Here is a 25616-nt window from a genome sequence, read left to right on the forward strand (position 1 = left end):
GCATGCACATCTTTCTACACTGATACCACATTTAGAGCTAAGTGTGCTAACAAGATAATGCTAACATTTCTACTTAATAAGCAATAAATCTTTTGCCACGCCTTATTTTCTCCTTGTCATATACCAATGGCTCTTTTAATGATATTTTAATGACATTCATACATTTTGATTTCACAGTTATAGCTGAGTGTGCTAACTTGCTAAAGCTAACGTTTCAAAAAATATAAACATCTGCTTCATATCTTATAGATCACTCCACATAAAATTTTATTACTCAATAATCACAGACATGATATAAATAGGACAGTGATCAGGTCATACATGTCTGCACTACTTTACTGTCACTGCTTTCCGTCAAAGAGCATTTATTCATACAAAACTAAACCGCATATGTAAATCAATATAATACACCAGTGCACAGTTTTTAACACATTAATCTGGTCACAATTACGTGCAGGAGAAGTTCACTACTACATCAGACACATAGAGGAGGTGAAAGTTGAAGCGTATTACGTGGAAGCAACATTTAAATTGTAGTGTTTATACAACGTAAGGAGGATACAGTAAATGGAAACAGAGAGAAAAACACACTACGTAACATTATCTGCAAGAATATGCAAAAAAAAAAAAGAAAAGACAAATTGCCATAAACACGTTCACATTAGATGTTACAGTTTGGTACACTGGTTCTGGTTCACCTTTTATTTATTTATTTTTTTTACATTGTACAAATATTTTCGTTTTTTAACACTGATCGGTACGTCACTGAACACCTGACTTTTTATTTTACTCAGAGAAATGACCAGAAACCACCAGAAGGGCAAGACTGTGTTGACAGAAGGTGGAGCTGTTCTAGTGGAGGTAGCTTTAAAAACATTTCCTGTTACAAGTATCAACATAACCTTCACGCCACCTGTTTCTCCGTAAAGAAGCAGAGAAAAGGTCAAAGGTCACGAGGCAAACACTAAAACAGCTTTTAAGTTTGTACACATTGTAAAATGATTCATTAAACATTTATTTTGACAGCATTAATTGTTACAAATGTGAAAAGAAAAGAAGCTGTGGGCAAATGGATTCGTCCTCTAACACCTACATGACATTAAAAAAAAGGCAAAGGCAGGAAATGTAAACTGCACTTTCTGTATCTTCAACAGTTTACAGACTTTGGCTCCTTCTGTCACCTTCTTCCACCTTCTACATCATTTCCTGTTTTATGCGCCACGTGCTAACACCTGCCTGTCTCCTTCAGAGTCACAGCCTCTCTTCTCCTGCTCGTCCTCCGTCCCATCCTGACTCTGCAGCAGATCCTGGACGGGTTTGGACTTGAGAAAGCGTCTGTAGGAGTCCTTCTCCATCAGGATGTAAATCATCCTCTGAGCTCCGTCGAAACATGAAGGGCAAGCGTTTTCCAGGTTCTGCCTGGTCTCTTCTCGAGTCGCCGCATCCAGGTTCACCTGGGGAAAGGTACACAGACAGTTAAAGAATGATCACAAAGAAATCCAAAGGATAGGGTTAAGGTTAGAAACCACATTAAAAAAAACATTCTACAAAATGTTTTTTCCTGGTTTTTTAATCAATTTTCTCCTTGACTCACACGCTCGTCTCCTCTCATGTTAATGAAGGGTTCAGAGCACTTTCAAAGGCGTTAGGTCTTGTTTCAGGAAGTAATATTCATGTGTGTATCAACAATCACTCCACTAAAGAGGAATGTGTCTTTGCATAACCCGACTTACAAAGATTTCATTGTAGTTTATGAATTGCATTTTAATCTTTTCCATCCATTCACACACACAGCCCCCTTTCACCCACACCACCCCAATGTTTGGAAATCAAACTGATGTTTAACTTTTAATCTTGTATAGACGTTCTCAGAATCGTAAATTTAGATTCTGTGTCTGCTTTTTCACCTCACGCGGCGCGTCTGAATCCACGTACTGCTGGTAGATCTGCCTGGCTCTGGTCACCAGTTTGGAGGCTGCTGTGGTCTTGTAGTCCTCGCAGGCCAACCAGAATTCAATGTTCTCGTCGCTGAACTCGGACTTCAGGAAATTAGTGAAGACAGTCTGTCCAACTGGAACAGAGAAAGAAAGAAAAAAAATGTATGAGCGGTTTGTTAAAATTAGGTAAAACTTTAGACCCACTGACCTAAAGTTAAAAAGGTTAATATTGTACCTCACTCTGTGTACAAAACACAAAACAAACCTTTTTCCTTTATCAGGTTCAGAAACTCAGCAGCATGGACTTCATTATGAAACGCTTTTTTAATTCCCTTGGGCCACACAAAATGACTTGGTGGACTGAATTTGGCCCAGAGAGAGAGAGAGAGAAGGGTCATAGTGTGGAAATATATTTCTATATATTTATATATTTATTATTATTATTATTATTATTATTATTAGATTTTCCTCCAGAACACGGTCCTTTGATAAATAAAAACTGGGACAAAACGCAGCTGACAGTAGAAAACGAAGCGAAACAGTGGGAGGACATGGCGGTGTCAGAGGTCAAGGTATGAGATCATGGAACACAGCAGGTCACCCTCTACTGACTCCCACAAGGCCATTGCTCCGTCTTTACTGTCTGCTCCCCAAACACACACAAACAGAGTAACTCTCTGAGGGCCGACACACACACAAACAGATGCGTCGGTCAACTTGCCCTGAGGGGCCGCAAACTGTGTCCCTGGACACGTAACAGAGGAACCAGGGCATGAGAATACATCAATGTTTACGTGTCAGTGTGCAGCATTTCTTCAAAAATAAAAATCGTTGTTTCTATCAGATGTGTGAAGAGTGATGTCTCCTAGGTTACATGTGTTGGACTTTGGACTGGATCTTTGTTGCTCAGAAAGTTTAAAATATAGTGATAATATAACGTAGTAATGAACAGGAGTGACACTGAATGTCAGAAACACACACTGTTGTCTTTATTAGATGATTATTTATGGCAATAAATGATGAGACTCACTGTTGCTGTTCAGGACGTGGCTGAAGGACTCTTTCCACTTCATCACCTCCGCTACATCAGGCAGCCTGCAACACACACACACACACAGAGGGTTATAATTAGGTGTTTAATATGTACAAAAACAGAAAGGCTGGGGTTTTTTCCACTCCAAGACAGGATACACGGCCTTATAGGTATACTAAATTTTTCCCCCACCCATTCAGGACTTTTACCTTTTAACAGGAGATATCAGTGGATTAAAATAATACAAATATTACATTTACTAAAAGTCCAAAACATAAAGGATGGTCAGCTGTTTCATCATCATCTGCTTTTGTTCATCTAAGTCAGAGCCTGAAGAGACATTAAAACTAATCCAAAAAAATAAAATGAAAGCTTTTCCTGTCCCTCAGAATCCATTAAGACAACAATAAGGTGAGGAATCAATAGTTCTAGTCAAAAAAATAAATGACAGTTACGAGTACTTCCTGTCTCCCCCGGGTCTATTTACACCTAATGTTAATAAAAGAGTCTTTCTCAGTAAAACAAAAAAAAAAAAAAACGCATTCTGAGCGTGAGATAATTATCTGTGTCTGTGAGTCACATGACACCTGGAGATTCAGGCACAATGTTGTCGATGCTAACCTGCTCATAAAGACGACGGGAACCTCCCTGAGGGAACACAACATAAGGGGCGGTCATTACAGGTTGGACCGAGTCCAAAACAAATCGCACTAATGTGTCCCTGGCCAAACACAATTCAATACGACGAACTACACGCTGCTGATTATATTATACATTTTATGACTAATATCAATCATTAAGATTATTGCATTGTTGTTTTTCTCCCATGGTGACACCACAGCATAACACCAGCGGTATTCTGGGTAATTAGAGGGAACAAAATAAAAAGCTGCTGAAATTTTGACAAAGAATCAGAGGAAAAACAGCTAAAAAAAACAATGTTCAGAATTCTACACAGTAATGATGAGAATGACAGTGATGGTTGCATTACAGGGATAAAGGCTTTGTTACCCGAGTCTTTTTCCAACGAGAGATCACAAACACAGGGTCTTATTAATCCATTCCTCATTATCAGCTCTTGTAATTTGGTTCCTGTGAGGCATTCAATGATCTGTCAATATTTCACACTGCACGACACTGTGCATCATTGTTTTGGGTCAGGTCTGGTGGTTACCATTGATTTATTTTTTATTTGTTAATTTTCCCAAAGGTAGTAAATAAAAATATGTCAATAAAGGTGGTGTTGTATGAGAAATGTTTGGGTCTAAATATGTGAGAGAAAAAATAATTCTACCAATGGGAAACATAGATTAACAGTATTATAGAAGCTGCAGAATCTGAACAATAAACAGTTCTTCTCACCTCTTTGCAGAAACAGGAGCGGCGGTCGTCGTCTTCTCCTTTATCTGCTTCTGATCTGACACTTGGAGCTCAGGCTTCTGAAGCAAGAAGCTGATTTTGTGCTTGATATCTTTGGCACTGAGGAGAGACAGGAGTCAGGAAGATGCAATGAAAAAAAAAAACTACAAAAACATTGAGGTGATCGATGCTCTTTTATCTCTTATTGATCTTTTTTAGTATTGTTATTTCAAAGGTTAAAAAATCTGATTTCAAATTGCCACATGACCGACTGCACTCCCTGATTGAACCGATATCCATTTCCACTAACACTTCTACCACACATTTCTCAATAATAAAAAACATAAATAACTCACCTCTTTAGGCATGTTGCAGGAAGTGTGGCCAGTCCCTTACACATGGTGACAAGGCTGAAAATCCAACGTCAGCGACAAAAGACAAACAAGAGTTTAATCTCAACGTTTCTTCAGTGGTGACTGAGAGGAAGCTGTGGGTGTCTCCGCCCCCACAGCCATGGATTTATACTGCCACTGTTCTCACTGTCAGAAAACTAACCAATCACATCAGACAGGCACAAGTTGTGGAGAGAGAGTGGGGGAGGAGAAGTGGGAAGAAAACGGGTGAGAGGAAAAAAACAGTAGGAGAATTTTATGGCTGAGGGATACGGACGTGTGTGTACAAAACAAGCGGTGTTTTCAACTTGGGGGGCGGGGGTGTAAACTGCAGTCAAACCTCTGTGGATGGATGGATGGATGTTTGGATAGATGTATGTATGGATGGATGGATGGATGGATGGCTTTTACTGTATAGACATCATCATTGCTAATAGCAAACTTTCCTCCATCAGTCCATTATCCCTTAAACGGCTGGCCCTGGACCAGACAGATGACCAGTCCAGAGAGGTGAGGTGATAGACTTCTCTCCTCCCGTCATATCTGCACCACTTATTCTCAAGGGTCATGGGGTCAAGTGGAGCCATTTTTTATATAAGTCGGATCATTTACAGTGTCCATATACACTATATTACCAAAAGTATTCGCTCCCCTGCCTTGACTCATACTATGAACTGAAGTGCCATCCCATACCTAACCCAGAGTTCAATATGATGTCGGTCCACCTTTTGCAGCTATTGCAGCTTCAACTCTTCTGGGAAGACTGTCCACAAGGTTGAGGAGAGTGTTTATAGGAATTTTGGCCATTCTTCCAAAAGCGCATTGGTGAGGTCACACACTGATGTTGGTCGAGAAGGCCTGGCTCTCAGTCTCCGCTCTAATTCATCCCAAAGGTGTTCTATCGGGTTCAGGTCAGGACCCTGTGCAGGCCAGTCAAGTTCATCCACACCAGACTCTGTCATCCATGTCTTAATGGACCTTGCTTTGTGCACTGGTGCACAGTCATGTTGGAAGTTCTATTTAAATTCTGGACTGAAGAAGCCATTTGTTGCCATGGAAATTGAATTTTTGCTCGTTCTTGCTGCAAAAAGTACTTGGCCTTCTATGATATACCACCCCTCCTCCTTCTGGATCACATCTGGACTGCAGGCAGGCCAGTCAAGCACACACATGAGCTCCTCAAAACCACACACCAATGTTGTTTTTTATAATTATTATTTTGGTTCTAATCAGACCTAATAAAAACTCGTGTTACATGTGTTAGTGCCACATGGAGACAAAACAGTTCCTGGGTCACAAACGCACCTGTTTGGAGGAGAGCCAAAGCTTTTTCTCTTTTTAAAACAAGATTCAATCAGTTTTGAATTAGAGTTTATATTAGAATCACACATGGACTCTGTAATGTTGCTTTGGTTACATACATTGTTGCTCTGAGAGATTCATGACCCACTCGCCCCCACAACAAAACATTTTTCCGCCTTTGACTTGAGTTTACTAGTGGAGAAAACACTGAGTACCCAGCGTTTTGAAGCTTTTGGTGCATTTTCTCATAATCATCCATTTAGATGAACTTCTTCAGCACATTTACACTTTTACATCTTCATTTTATCATCTTACACAACATTTTATTTTCTCTTTAAAGAACCTCCACTGCTGCTTTTCCACCACAGTGACTCTGCGTCAGGTAAATGAGCTCTGTTTGGTTTGTGTCACTGAGGAGCTTGATTAACAGTTGTGTTTTTTTAATCTCCTGTTTCTTATCCAGACGACAGGAAATGATTAAAGCACCAGTGGCCTAGCAGCAAATGATCCACACACACAGAAACCAGACACACATCCTAGCATGTCTTTTTAGCGTTGGTTTTAATTTTTCATTACAAAATTGCACTTTTCAAATGTTAAATGACATGAGCAAGAATTCAAGGACGGGGCATGACACTGACATCTGCCCCCACCTCAGAGGACATTTTTCACCCCTGCTAAAAAAAAAGAAAAAAGAAATCCGACCACAGTCACTTCCTCTTTGACCTTCCTCTCTGAAACAGAAGTGACAGTTCATAGAAATGTCACAGAATCCTGAAGAGCTCTCACCCCCACACTGTACTGGCTGTCAACAACCCCCCCGGGATAAGGATTCAGAAGTGGAATATGGAAATAATCCAGGCTAGCTGTCAGATTTGTTTTGGTTTTGTGATATTTTGTATTAGTTTTGTAACCTGACACAGTTCCATGTATCAGGTTTTGACCATAAATGTAAGTGGGACAAAATTGGAAATGTCGGTCAGAGGCTTCAGCAGAGGAAATTATCAGAGTTTAATTTTTATTTTTTATTTTTTTAATGAGATCAAGTCACATCCACCACAAATCCTTTCTGGATGAAAAGGTTAAGAGGAGCCGAGGCTACCTGAGAGCGGCAGATCCGTCAGGTGTCTGAGAACAGCATCTCTAATGTGGCTGTGTCTCTGTAAGTTATGCTCCACACGTCCTTCACTCAGCCCCACACAGAGGCGAGGGGGTCAGGAGGGGGAGGTCCATCAGCGGCCGGATAATTACATCTCTCATGTGGTGTAGAGCTGCGTCTGTCATGTGGCGAGACACTTAATGTGATGGGTTCATTTGCCAGGCATTATGTGAGGATTAAATGGGGTCCGACGGTAGCATTATTGCTTTCCTGACTTGTCTCGTTTTTGTCGCCTTGTTCACACCGAGCGGGGGAGAAATGTAAAAATCTATGACCCCGAGCAGAAACTCAACACGTCGGAGGGCGGATTTGGCCAAAGTATAATTTTTTCTTCGCTCAAGGCTACCATTAGGGCGTCACCATACAAGCCATGAGTCCAAAAAGGACAAGTCCTGAACTGTAGTTTTTAACCAGTGGCATCCACTCTCTGGATTTTATCAACTTATTCATGATCCGACCCATTGATGCAACCCAACTTGTTGACGTGTCCTCATGTCTGAAGGTTGAAACTTCAATATATTTGTGTTTCTTGAACTGTTTCGTACACTGTTGTGTTGTTATACATGTGCGTAAAGAAAACTAATTTAGGAGTTGTGATTAAAGGGATAACTTCAGTACTTTTTTTAATGCGATGGAAGAATGCATGCCTTCACAGCAAGAAGATCAGGATTCAAAGTTTCAAGATTCTTTATTGTCATAAGGCAGTAACCAAGAACTACAACAGAGCTCAGAATAATAAGTATAATTAATTGCAGTTAAGTTAGCTCAAAAATGAAACCTTTATTTAAAAATGTGATTCAGAGTCACTTTCTTATGGTAGTAAAGTACCTTCTTCAGTTATGAAAGAATCCTGACCACCTGGAACTGATTAAAAGGCTTTTGATGGGCCTTGACTTTGGACATACCTGCTAAAAACCCAAAGTATTAGGGTATTAGGAAGGACAAATGTCGGTCTGAAAGTTGAATATAAAACGTATAGATGAGTTCTGAAAAAAAAAATTATACACTTTAAATGACATTTAAATGCAAAAGAGAAAGTTCAGGCAGATTTGTTTTTCATTCTCCCCATCTGAACGTTAATGCATATAAATGAGAGTAAACCAGGCGCCATCCTCCAACCAAGGTTAATATTTATTTTCATTCACAGGCATAAAACAAAAAGAGCAGTGGAACCAAACGAGACTATGATTACTCCTAATGATGATGACCTCAGCTGTTTCAGCGTCTGAACCACAGTCTGCGTCCATCCATCCATCCATCATCCATCCATCCATCCATCCACCCACTCAGTCTCTTTGTCATCATCATATATAGAATGTCAGGCCTCACATTGGAATAATCGGATTAAACTATTCAGCCAAATTATTTAGGAACCAAAAATATTTTTCATTGATGGCAGATGTTGAATTAGGTTCCATTTGGTGTCATGAAAACATTCTTACTGCCCCGAATATTTATCTTCATCATTCTTTCTCTCTCTCTTTAATCAGTTTCAACGACGGTCAAACAAAAAACATCAGTTTTTTGTTGTTGTTTTTTTACCCTGTCTGCGTCTCCTTATCAGATTGGTCAGAGGACTGAATCAGATTAAAAACAGAACAGAGATATTGGTTCTGTCTTTGTTTATTTATGGAAACACAGCTGAATCTAATATATTCAGTAATTAAAAGAAAGCGTCTGTTCACTTGCTGGTATATACCTCTGGGGGGTGCTAAAAATAAAGATGTCGAACAAACATTATGTTATGGTCCATATATAATCTTAATCTAATCTTAATCTAATCAAATCCAACCACAGACCCTTAAAAGTGGTGAGGGTTGGCACAGAGCACAGCACAGACTTACAAAATGCTGTACACCTCCAAAAATGGAAACATTAAAATTTGTATTTTAATCATTAAATCTATGCACAACAGATTAATATATCTATGTATGTTCGAACCCAGGACTTTCTGCATGTAAGGCAGATGTGTAATTAGGCATTAGTTAAAAATGCAGTCAGAACCTTTCTAGAGGAGGTTATTATTTATTGTCATAAGTGCAGACACAAATGTATGTACACATATGCAGATGATGCTGCGATTTCCTTCATGACCTGAAAGAGTCCCAAAACAAAACTCTAATGAAAAATGGCACAAAGAAAAACTTATGTAACACTTTTTTTTTTCCTCTCTCAAATCGCTACTTCGAAAGCCAGCGTCTCCAGGTCAGGCTCGACAGGAAGGACAGCTTTCATTACGAGCCAAGACCTGTTTAAATTAGCATATCGAACCCAAACACAGAAGAGGACTTTTCCAGCTGTGGCTTAATGAGCCATTACAGAGAACTCACAGTGTTGGTGCAGAGGAATAGTGTGTGTGGTGTTTGTTTATAGTCGTCATCAGTAAGTGAAGCCCAGCCGTCTATAATGAGCTGTGATGAGGCTACGTGTGGAGCTGCATGTAGGCTGTAGATGCCTATCAGAACCACATGCTGCTCCACGGTTTGGTTAAATACGGCAGTCGGCACGATGATGGATAAGTCCCTGAACTCTTGCTCTGTGTGTCTCTGTGAGTTCTTTGATGTATTTATATGGTGGTGAAGGATTACTGACTGGACAGACTTCTTTTATTCCTGGTCCAGAATGCAAATTGAAATTAACATTTTTAATTTTTCTGTTTTTAAACAACTTTACTGTTTTAATAGAATCTCATAAAAACCAAGATGGCCATTTTAAGACATTTTATGATTTGAATAATATTTACCGGACAACCCTGTATCATAAAGTAAAAACAAACAGAGATTCCAGGAAGTGTGTGTACAGTAATGTACGTAGAATTCAGGAAAACATCATTACAGTATTTTATTTTTCACTGTTTCCTCCACAAAGTACTATGAGGGTCTGCAGGTAACACTCCAGCATGGAGAACGGGTTTTGAAGGTTTGGGCTACATTATAGAGTGAGAGTATTGTCAGTGTTACAGTGCAGTATGATTTGGGTGGCGACTGCTGCCCCCGCGACCCGGTAACGGATAAGCGGATGAAAATGGATGGATGGATGGATGGATGGATGGATGGAGTATTGTCAGTGTTGTAAGGCCTTGATTCTGTAGCAGGACAACAAACCCAGACATTGCATTTGTAGCATTTTTCGAATTTTCTCTGAACAGGAGCACCAGAGGACTTGCTGTTAGCAAGCAAGCAAAAAATCCAGTGTGACATGTAAAACTGGTTATTCAATTAGATTTTTGTTTATTTGTTTTTTTGGGGGGAGGTGTTTGTTTGTTTTTGTTTGTTTTTGTTGTTGTTTTTTGGGGGGGAGGTGTTTGTTTGTTTTTTGTTTGTTTGTTTTTGTTTGTTTTTGTTGTTGTTGTTTGCTGTCTGGCAGTTGCAATAATTTCTTTCTTATAAAATGCCTTGGTTGAATCCGGCTAGGACCAGACACATTTGGATGCCAACACACTCAGATCCTCTGAGGCTGTGAGTCAATTTTTCCAGTGAGGGTGTCAGGGTCCTTGAGCTCCTGATGCAGTCCTATAAATATGTTTATGAATCTGTGAATAGAAGCAGTCCAACACACTGAGTGGCTAACAGACTAGGTAACCACACCATAAACCTATGATTAACATCGTGCAATCTGTTGACAAATGCCCTTCTTGCAGTGGATGAAATAATAATTTCCTCCTTTTTCCTTCCTCAGCTTCTGCTTGGCCTCGTTTTTCATTATGAAAACAAATCAACAAACAACACAAAATAACACAAACCAGGATATAGTACCTGCAGGAATAGAAGAAAAACACATCAACATTTCAGTGGTTTGTTTGTTTGTTTGTTTGTTTTTATTGACATCTGTCACCACCATACCTTTCTGGAAAAATATTTCATGGATAAATTATTTGCAGAAAATGAAATCATTTTCATTGCTTACCTCATGCCAAGCCACATTGGTTTGAAATCACTGATTTCTACAAGTGCACACGAGTTAACTTGACATAAAGATTAGGAAGCAGTTGGTCAACATATTGGTTAACACACAAATAAACAATCATAGCTAAAGATCATTACATCTGTGTCCGACTGTCTGCTCCAGTCACAGATAATTTCACTGCTGGCTCCTCTAGAGGCAAACATTAATATTGCGAGTCTGCAGATGGACCCCAAACATTTCCAGGTGCCATGTTCTGCCGCACAAAACAGGCCACAGCTGGTTTGCTGCGGTACGGTCTGTGTAATATTTACCAGCAGAGTTTCATATGACAGAGGGAAAAGGGGAAGCACTGCCTGCTGTGATAATGTCAAAGCACTTATGCTTTATTACACGTCCAATCGTTGTTATTATGAGTGGACACAACAGAACCCGCCCACCCCCCCAATCAGTACCACCACCTGCATTTCTGCTTTTCACTGCAGTATATCGCCAAGCTTCCTGAAAGTAAGTAAACAACAGAGTGATTCATGAAGAATGTGACGATGTTTTTCACAGCCTCACCTGAGCGAGGCGGTGAAATGGAGCATCATTACACTGGTGGTAGCCATTAGTGGACAGTGAGTCAGGGCCATAAAGAAATGCACATGGTCTGCGACGTAAACAGCCCCCACACCATTACACACCACCTACACCCGGCGTTGACACCCGGCAGCTGGAATACTATGTCGCAACAGTTTTCATGCTAGTGTGTTGTTGCAGCATTATACAGCATGTGCAGTGATAAAATACTACAGTGCTCAGTATATACTGTGTATATATATATATATATATATATGTACACCGTTTTTACTCATAATAATAATAAATATGATGGCAACCGATATCTGTGCTAGTATCTGTATCGAGTTAACACTTTCCATTATACATATTTATGTATACATATGTGCTGATTGCGGTGCACAGCTCCTACAGTACTGTAGGTCAGTGTCTCATTGTCCTCATGGCTAGTTTACGTAAGTAGATCAATGATGTCAGCAGCTTAGAGGTATTTCAACATCATGGACAGGAGAAAGATTTATATAAGATGGATTTATTCATTGCGAAAATGTGCTCAGAGTGCTCTAATGCAGGGGATGGGCAATTTTTTTTACTTTTAAAATGTACAGGAATAAACCTAAACTTTCAAAGATAATACATATTTGATGTCTGCCGCCTACTAGTGCCATCAACAGAAATAATTGTTAATTTGTTTTTAAGCATGACACAGAAGGATTGAATTCAGTCTTAACCGTATCATGTCCCATGTACCAGGTGGGCCAGATTAGAAAGCCTAGCGGGCCGTATCTGATCTGATTAGAAAAAGTAATAAATGAATAATTCTATTCACACTGTCCAAGCAGAATAATCAAGTTTTTTTCAAAAATGAAGGTGAGAATTTTATCCCCACCCCCACCTCCCATCCAGCCTCCCAAATTAATTATTCCGGTAACAACATGTACTGTTCTCACAGGCCCCATTAAGTCTGGACCATTGCTGCGACAGCCCCATCATTTTTAGGAAATTACGTAAGAGGAACCTGTTGTTGCTGAAGTGCTCTCACCTTTCTCTTTTATTCTAAGGACAAAAGTGTCACAATCAGAGAGGGGCCCATCGTGTGTAGATGAAACTGCATGTAATTTGGCACTGACATTAGGAAGACAAAGTAAAATCTCTGAAATGTTCCAAATTAGCGCTGCAGTTAGTCGAGCTGCAGTGTTCAACCTTTGGTACAAAAACAGAAGTACAGGATAAACAATTGGTACAGCTGTCATGACAGGTGAACTAATATACTCCCCCACCTCACCCCTCAGGACACAAAGTTGTCTGTCACCTTCCTCTTTGAATCCATCTCATTCTCACCATCATCCTTAATGAGTCACTGTTGGTCCACTGGTGTGTGAAGAGAAAGTTGAAATTTGAAATGTTATATTTCAGCGCCACCCGGTGTCGGATTTAGGATTGCAGGCTTTGTGATGGTAGATTTCTAGCAATTCAAGGAACAAAGTAAATATTAAACCTTATCTTCATTCTCTTGTCATTGACCAGCTGTTTAGACTCAGGGCTTGGCTGAAGTCTTATCCATGTGTCCAGGTCAGATCTGTGATTTCTTCTGTTCTGCAGACTTGTCCACTGTGACTTTTATTGATTCTCCACTCTTTGCAGGATTAATGAACTTTGACCTTTGTCTCCTACATGTTTCTGTGATGTTTTTTGGACAGCCCCATTGGGAGCTGGACATTAAAATAAAATTCAATAAAAATTTAAAACCAAAATGTTTACATTCTTTGGACTGTTAAGTGGGCTGGATTTAAACCATAGGCCACCAGTTTATGATCACTGTTCTATATCAAACAATTACAAAAAAAGACAAAAAGATGATACATATTAAAATCTCAAAACTCTTACAGCATTTGTTAACGTATTTGTTTTGTCTAAACATTAATATTTTTGGACTTTGTAATTTTGGACAAATCCCCTTCAAGTACCACCATTTACAAACATCTAAACACAGCAGTGCAGGTCATCTTATTAGCTAAGACTAATATATGAACAAAAAATATATTTTTACAAATAAAGACTATTTACCAGCCATGGCCAAAATGAACAGCAACATGGCAATGGAACTGGAACTTTTTTAAATTCACTATACACTCAGCAAAACTTTAGGTGCCTCATGAGTGATAAACATACCAGAGTTTGAGAACCACTGCCTTGAGTTTTTCTACCACTTATTGATTTGTTGGGGGGTCTTTTCGATCGTCCTGGGTACTCCATGGCTTGTGTATTTGCTAGTCTTGATTTGGTCTATTTGTGCGATAGTACAGTTCTAATGTCCACACCAGCGTTATGTAAGTGCTGAGGGGCGAAGTTACAACACAGCAGGAGGAGAAATTGATTTTTATCCAGGCAATTCCGTGGACTGACATTCTAGTTAGAACAAAGTTCAATTTCCAGTGGGAACCACGTGTTCAGTGTTTTCCTATAAGTATCCTAAAGGTTACACCTAAACCTGACTTAAATTCCACTCACTCCATAGTACAGCCATGAAGAGAAAATAAATCTTTTGTGTGTGTGCCTCAAAAATTAAATTAAAATATATATATGTAAAAAAACTTTTTTCTATCTATGTCTTTTTCTTTTTTATTAGCTAAATTAAGCTAAGCTAGAACTGAGCTGAGCATGACTAGCTTGTAGCATTCTATCTAGATTCTCTAAATCATTCTATCTGTAATTAGATTTAGAGATGATTAATATATGTTGATTTTTATTTTATTTTTTATTTGAACATTTGCACACATTTAACACATTGATGTTTGGGTGTTTGTTTGTGTTTTTTTCCTTATTTGTAAGAAAAATATTTATTGGGCTAGGTTTTGCTAATGGCTAATGGTTTTGTTAAAACCTTCAAAAAATGATCTACAATCTACTGAAGCAAGGTTTGATTGTTACAACTGCTACTATCAGAAGGAATTAACAGGACCACTGTGACAGATACTGGAAAAACACAATACAGGTAAAACATGAAACCATTTTTCATGTTATTGTGGAAAAAAAGTAAATAAATAAGTCGCCTGTTGTTTTTAAATGAAGACATTGAGAATTTAAGGTCACTTACATAACAGTCAACTGGGGTTTAATGTGATTAAATGTGATATGTTCTGTTTTCATTTGGAGAAGACAGCGTTGTATTCTATTTGATTCTATTCCATATTCACTATTTGTTTCTGCACAGCAGTGACACATGACTCATGACTTAGTTTCAGTCAGCAACCAGAGACATGTAAGTATGTAGATCTAGCAGTTCCAGATCAGTGATCACAGCAGGTCTGAGGTCTGAGTGAGTGCACTGATTACCATTCCGACCACAGCAGTGATCCCCTCCTGACTGATAAGAACCATTGTGCAAGCCTGCAGAGCGACTGACTGTTGAGCAGATGGATCAATGGTCACAGCTGCTGAGGTTCATGCCTTTTAGGCAATGGTTGGGGATCAATGGTTATATTTACCTGACAGCAGGGGCTGTAAGAAGGTGAGGGGTATAAAAGCTGGCTTTAATCCCTCTCTGGGCATCTCTCCTGCTCCTCAGACCAGGCCTTTACCATGAAGCATCGCGTGCTGCTGTTGCTGGCGTTGGGCTGCGTGAACGTCCTCCACGCTGCACCGGTGGAGAAAGATGGCCTGGAGCCGGGCTCATGTGAAGATGCCTTCGCTCTGAGCGCTGCAGAGCAGGCGCTAACCAAGATCAACCGTGACCGTCAGGAGGGCTACATCTTCAGCCTGCACCGCCTTTCTAATGTGCACATTGGAAAGCACGTGAGTTGGTCTAATGTGTCTATAGCAATAGTGTAAATATCTTAAAAGACTATGGTTATTGTATGTATAGATAGATAGATAGATAGATAGATAGATAGATAGATAGATACATATATTGATTTTCAAATTTTTAATATTTACCTTTAATTTCTGTCCACAATAACACAAACGACAGCAAATTATTAATGTCCTTGTTTACATGGATAAAAATAGCTTCAGGGTTTTTATGTACGGTTTTATATATTTAGATTTTTATATTTATAAGTGTTAAATATTAACCTTACTGTCACATCATAATACAGTACAAGGTTTTGTAGTGTTGTGAAAATCATATTATTGAAAAATACTTATTTGCAAAATACTGTCATTAATAAGTATATAAAAATATATATTTTATAAATATAAAATGTATATAACTACAGGACAGAAAATACAAAGCTGGTCTACTGAACGTATGACTCGCTCTCCCCGCGGTCAATCCAGCAGGAAATAAAAGAACAAAAGGGTTCATTTTAGTTCCACAGTTGATGAGATTAAAAAGTGTCAGAGGACACCAGTCATTCTAACACTGGAAGATCAGGTGATAAGAAGCTAACGACTTCAGTCTCTACATCAATGAAACAGCTATAAACAAAGTGCATGTGTGTGTGTGTGTGTGTGTATGTGTGCGTGTGACCATCACATCACAGGGAGAGACCGGCTTTGTCTTCTACCTGACTTTGGACATCGTTGAAACTGAGTGCAGTGTTCTCAGTGGGAAGGAGTGGAAGTCCTGTGAAGCCCGTCCTGACTATAACACACCAGTAAGAAGATAGAAAACACACACACACACACACACTATTGAAGGAGATTTTTCCATTTTAGCATTTGTTCCTGTGAAACTCTTGCTCTTCTGTGTCGGTCCAGTGTTGAAGCGTTACTTCCTCTGACCTGTTCTGTCTGCAGGTTTACGGCCAGTGCAAGGCTATCATCTACATAAACAAGCCAAACAGAGTGGTCCGCCTCATTAAATACAACTGTGATGCCAGACCAGGTAAAAAAAAATTTTAAAAAACACAATAAATTCATACACATGAATTTTGTTTTTAATTGACATTTTTGGACTAAAGTTTGTGTATTTCCGCTTTACTTATTTTCATTTCATTTTCTCTTCCCTCCGTCCAAAGCTCCTACTGCTAAGATTATCAGCACATGTCCTGACTGTAATGTACTGAGCGACGTGAATGATGATAACATTCAGAACACTGTGGCCACTACCCTGAAGAAGTTCAACAATGAGAGCAAACTTAAAAATCATTTCACTCTGCTGAAAGTCAACCGTGCTACTACTGGAGTAAGTGGTCCACGTGTGAATACTACTAATGACAGTTTCAAAATACTCTATATACGGGTGTGTGTGTATATATATATATGTATATAGTGTGTGTGTGTCTATTTGTGATTGTTGGGTCATGTCTAATCATACAGAAACCCGACAGTCAAATGGTGGCGTGACAAGAATACTTTTACTTACTTTTAAATGTAAACGGCAGTATTGCTATTACAGTATTTCAACATGCACCATATGATGAATTGGTTCTATGGGAACTCACTAATTAATTTGTGATATTATTTTATTTAATGTCTACTCAACCAAACAATTTGCAACCGTTTTGCAGTACCTTTTCCGACAATTGTACTGTATCGTATCACATAATTGAGTATCGTATCATATTGTATTGTACCGTATCGTATCGTATTGCATCGTATTGTATCGCATCATATCATATTTCATCGCAACCCATTGTTTTTTATTTGGTCCCAATGCTAGCTTCACTCCCAGGTAATATAACAGCAGGATAAAACTGTATTTTAAAAAAACATTTCCATGACTTATGTTTTGCTTCTCTCGTCTCTGTGTTCCCAGATGGGCATGGTAACATTCTACAACACAGAATACACCATTCAGGAGACCGCCTGCTCTAAGGACATTGAGGAAGTAACTGCTGAGAAGTGCCCCCCGATGTCATGCGAGTTTGCTGTGAGTCCTATAATGTGTTTGGACACAAGTCGAGCACTAATGGTGGCCCTTCAAACATGCGTCTTTTTATTTCTTTATGGACTCAATTACCTGTTGTTGACAACAGTGCTATAACATCAAACATGATTTCAAAACTGGAAGAAGTTTCTAATGACTCAATTTTAATTGTGTATCCCGATGTTTTTGTTCTTAGCACAAGGGCTTCTGTAAGGGTTCTCACATCATCCCCTCTACCCAAGAGAGTGAGTTCACCGTGGAGTGTGAGATCTATGAGCCTGAGGTAAGACCCCTTCACTGCCCCTCCTCAAGGAAAAAGAGATTTCTTTATGTGAATTTTGCTGTTCTTGGCCGTTGCTGACGAAACTCTTAAATAAAACAAACATGTTTTAAATAATATCAGAATTTTTTTTATTTTTGTTTATTCAATTATTTAATTTACATCTATTTATATCTTTATATTAGGTAAGTAATTAATAAATATCAATAATCATTTATAATTATTAGTTAAATAAAATTCTCTGAGCTTTTTACTGTTTTCTCTCTATTGAAAAAAATAACCCATCATCATTGTCTTCCGTGTTGTCCAGGCTGCAGAGAGAGAGAAGAAGCTCCACCTGCTGGGTGGAGAACAAGACCACAGCCACAATGACTCACACACACACGGCCACGCACATGACCACGACAGCCATGTTCCTGACGATAAACACTCACACCACCACACGCATGACCACGTGCACGACCACACCAAGAGCCACGCCGATCACGACAAAACACACCAACACGCTGACAACAGCCAACACCACCACACTCATGACCACGACGCAGGCAGCACCCACAGGCACGCTCACGCTCATTCCCATGACCACGGTCACGGCCATGATCACGTACACGCCCACCACGCCAAAGCACATGACCACAGCGGCGACTCACCAAATCACCACCACGACTACAAGCATGCCGACAGCCAGTTCACTCATGAGCATGATCACGAGCTGGCCTTGGACCATAACCACAAGCACGCACACCTGCACGAACACGAGCACCACCACCATCACCATGACCACAACCACGAGACAGACTACCACGACCATCCCCACGGCCGGGTGACCATACTGCCAGCTGTTGACCAGCCCATGACCCTGCCCTTCTTTCCCGAATTCCCTGATCATGGAATCATCCTGCCCGCTGTCCCCGACCCCCAAATCCCTGGAGAGATGAAGCCCACCATCCTGGGCTTTCCAACATCAGTCTCTGCTCAGTGCCCTAAACCACCGTCAACAGGCACCCTGGTGGAAGAGCTCTTCAAGGACGACCCAAAGTTTGCTGCTGCTGCATAAAATGTTACCTTTTTTTTCAGCGGAGAAACAAATGGACATTTTATTAAAAATCCACAAAACATGTGACTCATTTTTGAGTGAAATAGTAACCTTGTAACCCTGTTATATCAGTCCAAGCAAAGACAATCATTTGTTGTTGAAAGTTAACATGTATCCTTTCCTGTTGGTCTTCACTGTCACTTTCTATGACAAAAGTGAGTTCATTAAAAAATAAGTTTTAACCATTGTTGTATTGTTTCCTCTGTTGATGAGTAGCCCAGTAAACCAGAAGTAAAATTACGGAAAAGAAGTACAAAAATATATCATATGGCTCAGTCAGATTAATATTGTTGCTCTCTTAAATTCCAACTATATATTAAATGAGAGTGGGAATCCATGATTGAAATAGCAGAAGATAACCCTGGTGAAATCTTTTATTTTATATAAATTCATGTGTTATTTTACTGTGTAGTTCATCACATCACCAGTGTAGCTGTTCAATCAAGGCAGAAAACAAACAGAATATAAAAACAAAACAAAAAACTTCTAAATGTATAAAAATTAAAAAAAACATGCGTCAAAAAAAATGTTGACTGCTTTTTGTTGTATGTTGCATTTAGGGGGTTAAATTAAAAAAACAAGGAATTCTTACAATACTGTACCATATTGATATTGATTGTTGATAGCAAAAATTAATTTGATTAAAGGATAATCAACAGAGCTGTCATCTATGGAAATAAAGGCAAACAGGGAACTTATCTGCATGAATCTCTTATTTATCACAGTCACAGACGAAAGACACAGAATGGTGACAGAATAATAAAGTTTATTCCACAAAAATGTATAAAGTTCTTTATGACTTCTTTATGTGTCCCAGCTTTGTTGCATCAATTGGGGTTTTAAAATTTAACATGAAAAATAATATCTATATTTTTTCTCCTGTCTCAATAATCATAATAAGACCAAAAAAGCTATTGTGGCTCCAGAGCAGGCACTTGGTTGTAGAGTTGATCTGTTACTGTCCATTAATAAAGGCTAGTTGATAAATAATACAGGCGTTAATTTATATTTGACACGTTCTACTGTAACTAAAGTTTGTTGCTGGATGTGGTGATTAATCTGTAACAAATGCAAATATATTTTTTCTGACCTAATTCAAAATAAAATTTTTGATTATATTTATACATTTATAACAACATCTTTTATACAGAGCGTTTCAAACAAAACAACCCTGATCTTTGCTCTGTAGAAAAACACACAAAACCCACAGCAGTAGCACAGCGTTGTTGCAAAACTCAGAGTAACACAAACATTTAGACAAACATTTCCATAAGATTCTTCAAAAATATTCTAACTATTCTGGAAATCCAACCTATCAAAAATGCAAAAATATATTTTAAAAAACACAACATAACATCAATTATTGTTTAGAAAGAAGAGGAAATGAGTTTAAACCATCACTCTTCTGCTGCAGCTGTACAGTATCTGATGGTCTGTTTGTCTTCCCCTGTCCCCCACTGAACTATGACCCTTCAGTCAATCAGCCCCAGCCATTGGCCTCCAGAGCAGTAGATAGAAGATGTTTGCTCATCATGAGACAGGAGAAAGTCCACCGTCAGCCTCACAGGGGTCTGTCTGGAAAAAAAAACCTTCCACAGGAAGCCTTTCAGTCCAGGACAGGCATGAGACTGAGACTAAATGTTGAAAAATATCTTCCAGCGTAGCCTTTAACTGTGTGTGTATGTGTGTGTGTGTGTCTATGTTAGAAGATGAATGTGTATCTGCTGGTCCTGTGTCTGGCTCTGCTGCAGCAGGAGGGAAGAGCAGACCCAGACACTCAGGGCTGCCACAGTCCTGAGGCGGTGAGAACAGCAGAGGAGGTTCTGGAGCAGATCAACCAGGACCGGACTAATGGATACATCCTGGGCCTCAACAGAGTGTATGACCTTTCACACACTCCTGAAACGGTGAGGGCACACACACACACACACACACACGTGCATGCCTCTATACTTATACATGCATCTATACAGAGCTGTATGTATGAAATAAGAGGAGTCTCTGTGTGTGTGTGTGTGTGTGTATGTGTGTGTGTGTATGGGTGTGTAGGTTAATTCTGGGTCCCTGTACAAACTGACTATTGATGTCCTGGAGACCAAATGTCACATCACTAGCAAGAAATCATGGAAAGAATGTGAAATTCGAGATATATCTGCTGTTCCAGTAAGTACCACATGGTGGTGTAATTTCTTCATTTTCCAACACAGATGCAGCTTTTCTCAAAGACTAATGCCTGGCCTCTCAAACAGACACAAATGTACATATCCTCAAAGACACATATGTAAATATATAAATATACATTTATATTTATAATATTTTTCTTTATTTTCACCATTCCACACCAACAATTCTCCATGGTCCTTGTCTCCTTTAGGTGTACGGAGAGTGTGAGGTATCTGCCTTGGTTGGTGACCAAGTGAAACTTCAGAGATACTCATGTGTACTGCGTGAAGGTACACATTACTTAAAGGACTAGACCGAGACACATTTTCAAGTGTCTGCTGTTTATACTAAGCCTCATCATGGGGCCACTACAGAGCCAGGAGAAGTTCTAAACAGTAAACAGGGTGGGCAGGAGGTTCAGAGTGCTCACTTCAAATAGGTTTTTATTGGTTTATTGAAATTTGACTAGTGTTCTGGATTTTGTGTACTGACAGAACCTCTATTTCACCCCCCTGTGTTCAGTTCCTGCCACTGCAGTAGTGAGTGTGTGTCCCGACTGTCCCACGGCTGACAATTTGAACGAACCTGTTGTGAAGGAGACGGTGAATCTGTCACTGGAGAGGTTCAATGCAGAGAGCGGACTGGCTAATATCTTCGGCCTGGAGAACATCACCAGAGCCAGCTCACAGGTCAGGAAGAACACCACACTGACTGTGGCACAAGATGTACCCAGCATCACTAAGGATGATTTGTAAACCTTAGGTTTTAAACAGGAGGTTTTGCCCAATCCTAACATTGTAGATTAGTATTGTACTTCTCTGTGTGTTTTGAATTCCTTTGTGTGCTTTGCCAGTGGGTGGTTGGGCCGTCCTACTTTGTGGAGTTCACTATAGTGGAGACGGTGTGTTCAAAACAAACAGATGTCAGCGAACTAAGCAGCTGTCAACCGATGGACTGTCAATTTGCAGTGAGTAAAATCTACATATGCAAACATGCAAAGAAAGTCTGTAAATTGTATCGAGTTATGATTTCATTCAAACGTTTCAGTCTCAGTTTATTTTTTAAGACAAAAACAAAACAGTTATGTGGGGCTAAATAACGCTGATAAAATATTTTGATGCATTTAACAACCCAAAGATATGATTGGTACGATGCCCAATCAGCATATGTTATATATTTTGTCAACTAAAACCAACCGAAAGTTAACCTATTCAAATGATTTTGACTACACTGGTTCCCACACTAACATTCTTTGTTATTTTGTTTTTTTGTTTTTTTTTTTTGTTTGTTTGTTTTTGAGTACTCTCAGCATAGAGGTTTTTGTTCAGGCTCACACATGACTGAAGACGACCAGTTTGAAATCAGACCCATTGCTGGAAAGAACTTCCAGGACAGGAAGGCTGTGGAAGTGAAGTGTGAAATCTACGAACCACAGGTAACTTCTTTAAACAGTGGGATTTTGACAACCTTTCAGATTTATATATATATGTAATGTATAATATGTAAAGTATGTAATGTATTTCTGGAAAACCTATGTAAAGCATGCTAACATAATCTGGATTTCAACTTCGCTCAAATGTTCCTGAATTTTAGAAAAAAAAAGACCTAAAACATATTTATGCTTGTTGACTTCTGTGAGCCCCAGTGAAATTTGTCGTGCAATGTAATTATATACAATATGTTAACTGATTAAAATGAACATTTTTTTGTGTAGGCTGCCACTGTGGAGGAGCGTGCCCATGCCAAAGCAGATACTGACCACACTGTTAACCAGCAACACAACCACACACACCTGCATGCCCATGAGCATGTACACAAAAATTCACCTTCTGACGTCACTATTACCTCACCACAGAACTCTCTGGGAACTGTGGTGTATCTCGCGGCCACGCCCAGATCTGCCCCCGCGGCCAAGTTGTGTCCTGGCCCACGTCGACACGATCTGGGTTTAGGCAGATTCAAACTCTGACGGGCAGAATGTGGATCTATGTCCTTTCATCTGTCTCTGTGTGTTATATCTAATTACATTGGACAAAGAAAATGGTGCTTGTTACTTATCAAATTAAACTGATTGTTGAATTAAAGCAGTTGGAAAACTGGCATTTTTGGTTTTTTTAATAATACTGTGAGTGATTTAAAAAAGAAAAAACTTACTTTACTTAAATACCTTTTTGTGCATATTCCCAACATTCTCATATTTTAATGATTTAATATATATATACAGTTAAAAGAACAACCGAGTTACACACAGATGCATTACATTACAACAATTATGTTGTGCATATGAAATGCCATTATGAATTAGAAACGTAGATTCATATCAACATCGGGAGAGAGATATTTTAGTGTAAAAAAATGTACTACTGTAGTTTTTAGAGCCATTTTAAGATGTATGCCAAGAACACAGTTTTTAAAAATGCTATGAAGTAGTAGAAAAACTAAATATTGGCAACAAAGAAAAAAAAATACACACAAGCAAAGGTTTTGTAAACATTTCTGCGAAATATAACACTTTATTTTCTTCAAATTTGGTTGACACTGAAATGTAATGATACTCGTGGACAGATAGTAGGCCACCTATTAAAAAAAAGACTCAATCACGATATTTAATGAATTTCTTGCATCAACGTGACATTTTAGTGAACATTGTTCTGTAGCTAAATATTGACTTTGTGTCATGTCTTGATAAAAACTAAATAAACGAAAGTCCATGGTGTTATTTATACAGAATTTGGTGTTATTCAACCTTGACTTTCATACCTAAGTTGGCATGCTCACTCAGCAAATGAATAGCTCGCCGTGATCGTATAGTGGTTAGTACTCTGCGTTGTGGCCGCAGCAACCCCGGTTCGAATCCGGGTCACGGCATGTTTTGTTTCATTGGACATTCACGTTGCCCCGTATGTTCAAAAAGATAAATTCTCTTCACACCAACTCTTCAAATCATTCCCCAGATGATTCTGTTCTCCTTGCGGCCATACATGGTTTACTTTCATCGTACGTGACGTTGGTGTGGGATACCTACAAGGATGGCCTACTCTTACTTACTACGCCTGTGCCTGTCAGAAGCCGATAGCTGTGTGACCTCCTTTACTTCGCATTTTACCAGTCAAGGTGCTCTCATACGTGAAACACTTGTTGTTGAAACAGTCGAGGCAGATAGATAGAGTTTTGGCTCCTATTCTCTGCAAACACTGCCTCAGGAGGAAGGCTTTTGGGTAAATGCAAAAACAATTTTCAACATTTCCAGTTCCAGTGTTTTCCCCCTGAAAACTCCACTAAATATCCCAGGTTTTTGTGATGTTAAAAGACTCTTTCTTCAGTTTTTTTTCTTTTTTTTACTACTAGGAACAACAATCCAAAAGAAAGTGAGTCAAAGGGACTGCATTTACTCAAGAGGCCGATAACAAAAGAGCATGGCTGTGATTTGCAGCGACTGTTTCATAGGTCCATTAAGGCCAGAGCACACACAGTGCTTTGTGGGATATGAGAAGCAAATGTGAAGCAACTCAAGGAGAGAGGGACTAAAACCCCTGGAGCGCCGTCGCCAGAGGAAGTCAGCTGAAAACAATCACCTTTACTCATTTGTTGAAGAGTCTTCTGGCTGCCCGGCAACGTACTGAGCCTTTTTTACAGTAACATTAGCCATTAGTTCAGAGAAAGGTAAAGAAAAGGTGATTTATTCTAGGTAGAGCAGCAGTCATGTGGACTCTCCAAATCTTTCTTGACAGAAAAAAGAAAAATAGACCATGTGGTAGCAATAACTTAGCGCTATGACTGTAAATGTATATTTCAAAATATTTTTGTTTAATTCTAATTTATTTTTAGGCATATTTTTAAAAAAATGTTTCTTATATTCATAAGATGTCCACTTGGTGTCGCCGTCCCCTTAATTTTTTTTAAGTGTAATCAAGGTTCGTTGATTATTGGGTTAGATTTTAAACCTGTATTCGTCGCTGACAAGTATATTTCAATTTTAAGTCTAAGCTTAAATCACATGCATCTGTGACATTTTCTTCTCTTGTTCTCATGTTTTACCTTGTTTTTATTTAAACTATGTATGTTTTTTATTTAAATTTTATACTGCACTCTATACTACGTCACACCTGGTAAACTGAAAGTTATAAAAACGATAATAATAGTAATTATATGATGTTAAAGTGGTAGTAAAACATAGTGATTTGAACAGTCAGACATTTATTCTTTCTTATAAAAGTCACGCTGTTTGTTTTATCCTCAAAGTTAATTGCACCAGTTCCAATCAGGCTCCATCTGTTCAGATCCTCTGCCTGTTTGTTTACAGTTGAAACTGCACTTTCTGTTTGGTACTAATTAACAGCTAAAACATTTGTGGCGGTTAAACTTTCTCCTTCCACCTGCTCCACCGTCTAAACCTGGGGTCATAAACAAGCCCTTGAGATGGTTGTTAATGAGTCCTGTGAATCTAACTGTTGTGGGTGTTAGCGCCAGTTGTTTATTCTCAACTCATTGGACTCATGAAACTAGAACCCTTTGATCAATGCATTTTCTACAATATGAAGGCACCAGAGTCAGTAGATCATAGTAACATAGACAAAGACAATATTAATGTTGTTATTAATGTCAAGTCACCCTGT

General features: G+C 39.1%; 4 protein-coding genes and 1 non-coding gene across 5 annotated transcripts in view; 4 read left to right on the forward strand and 1 right to left on the reverse strand.

Annotated features, from left to right (window-relative positions):
• The window catches only part of LOC103399890 (1-phosphatidylinositol 4,5-bisphosphate phosphodiesterase gamma-1-like), a 784699-nt gene that overhangs the window by 128425 nt on the left and 630658 nt on the right, over window positions 1–25616 (forward strand).
• Window positions 145–4919, reverse strand: LOC103399874 (regulator of G-protein signaling 5-like). Its single transcript, XM_008338513.3, has 5 exons — window positions 4686–4919; window positions 4333–4449; window positions 2968–3032; window positions 1908–2071; window positions 145–1454 (listed from the first exon to the last, which is right to left on the reverse strand). Exons 1-5 carry the CDS (start codon window positions 4727–4729, stop codon window positions 1212–1214), a joined length of 633 nt encoding a protein of 210 aa, XP_008336735.1. The 5' UTR covers window positions 4730–4919; the 3' UTR covers window positions 145–1211.
• fetub (fetuin B) lies at window positions 15182–19019 on the forward strand. The gene is made up of 7 exons (XM_017042031.2): window positions 15182–15441; window positions 16131–16244; window positions 16387–16474; window positions 16608–16774; window positions 17348–17461; window positions 17655–17741; window positions 18049–19019. Exons 1-7 carry the CDS (start codon window positions 15229–15231, stop codon window positions 18796–18798), a joined length of 1533 nt encoding a protein of 510 aa, XP_016897520.1. The 5' UTR covers window positions 15182–15228; the 3' UTR covers window positions 18799–19019.
• On the forward strand, window positions 20372–23102 carry LOC107990126 (fetuin-B-like). Its single transcript, XM_017042036.2, has 7 exons — window positions 20372–20744; window positions 20887–21000; window positions 21212–21290; window positions 21523–21689; window positions 21854–21967; window positions 22310–22435; window positions 22715–23102. The coding sequence occupies exons 1-7, from the start codon at window positions 20547–20549 to the stop codon at window positions 22967–22969; spliced, it is 1053 nt and encodes a 350-aa protein (XP_016897525.1). The 5' UTR covers window positions 20372–20546; the 3' UTR covers window positions 22970–23102.
• On the forward strand, window positions 23797–23868 carry trnah-gug (transfer RNA histidin (anticodon GUG)). The gene has a single exon. It is a non-coding gene; the product is annotated as a tRNA-His (tRNA).

Source organism: Cynoglossus semilaevis, chromosome 2 (genome assembly GCF_000523025.1).
Source record: "Cynoglossus semilaevis isolate Cse_v1.0 chromosome 2, Cse_v1.0, whole genome shotgun sequence".
NCBI classification, from domain to species: Eukaryota; Metazoa; Chordata; class Actinopteri; order Pleuronectiformes; family Cynoglossidae; genus Cynoglossus; species Cynoglossus semilaevis.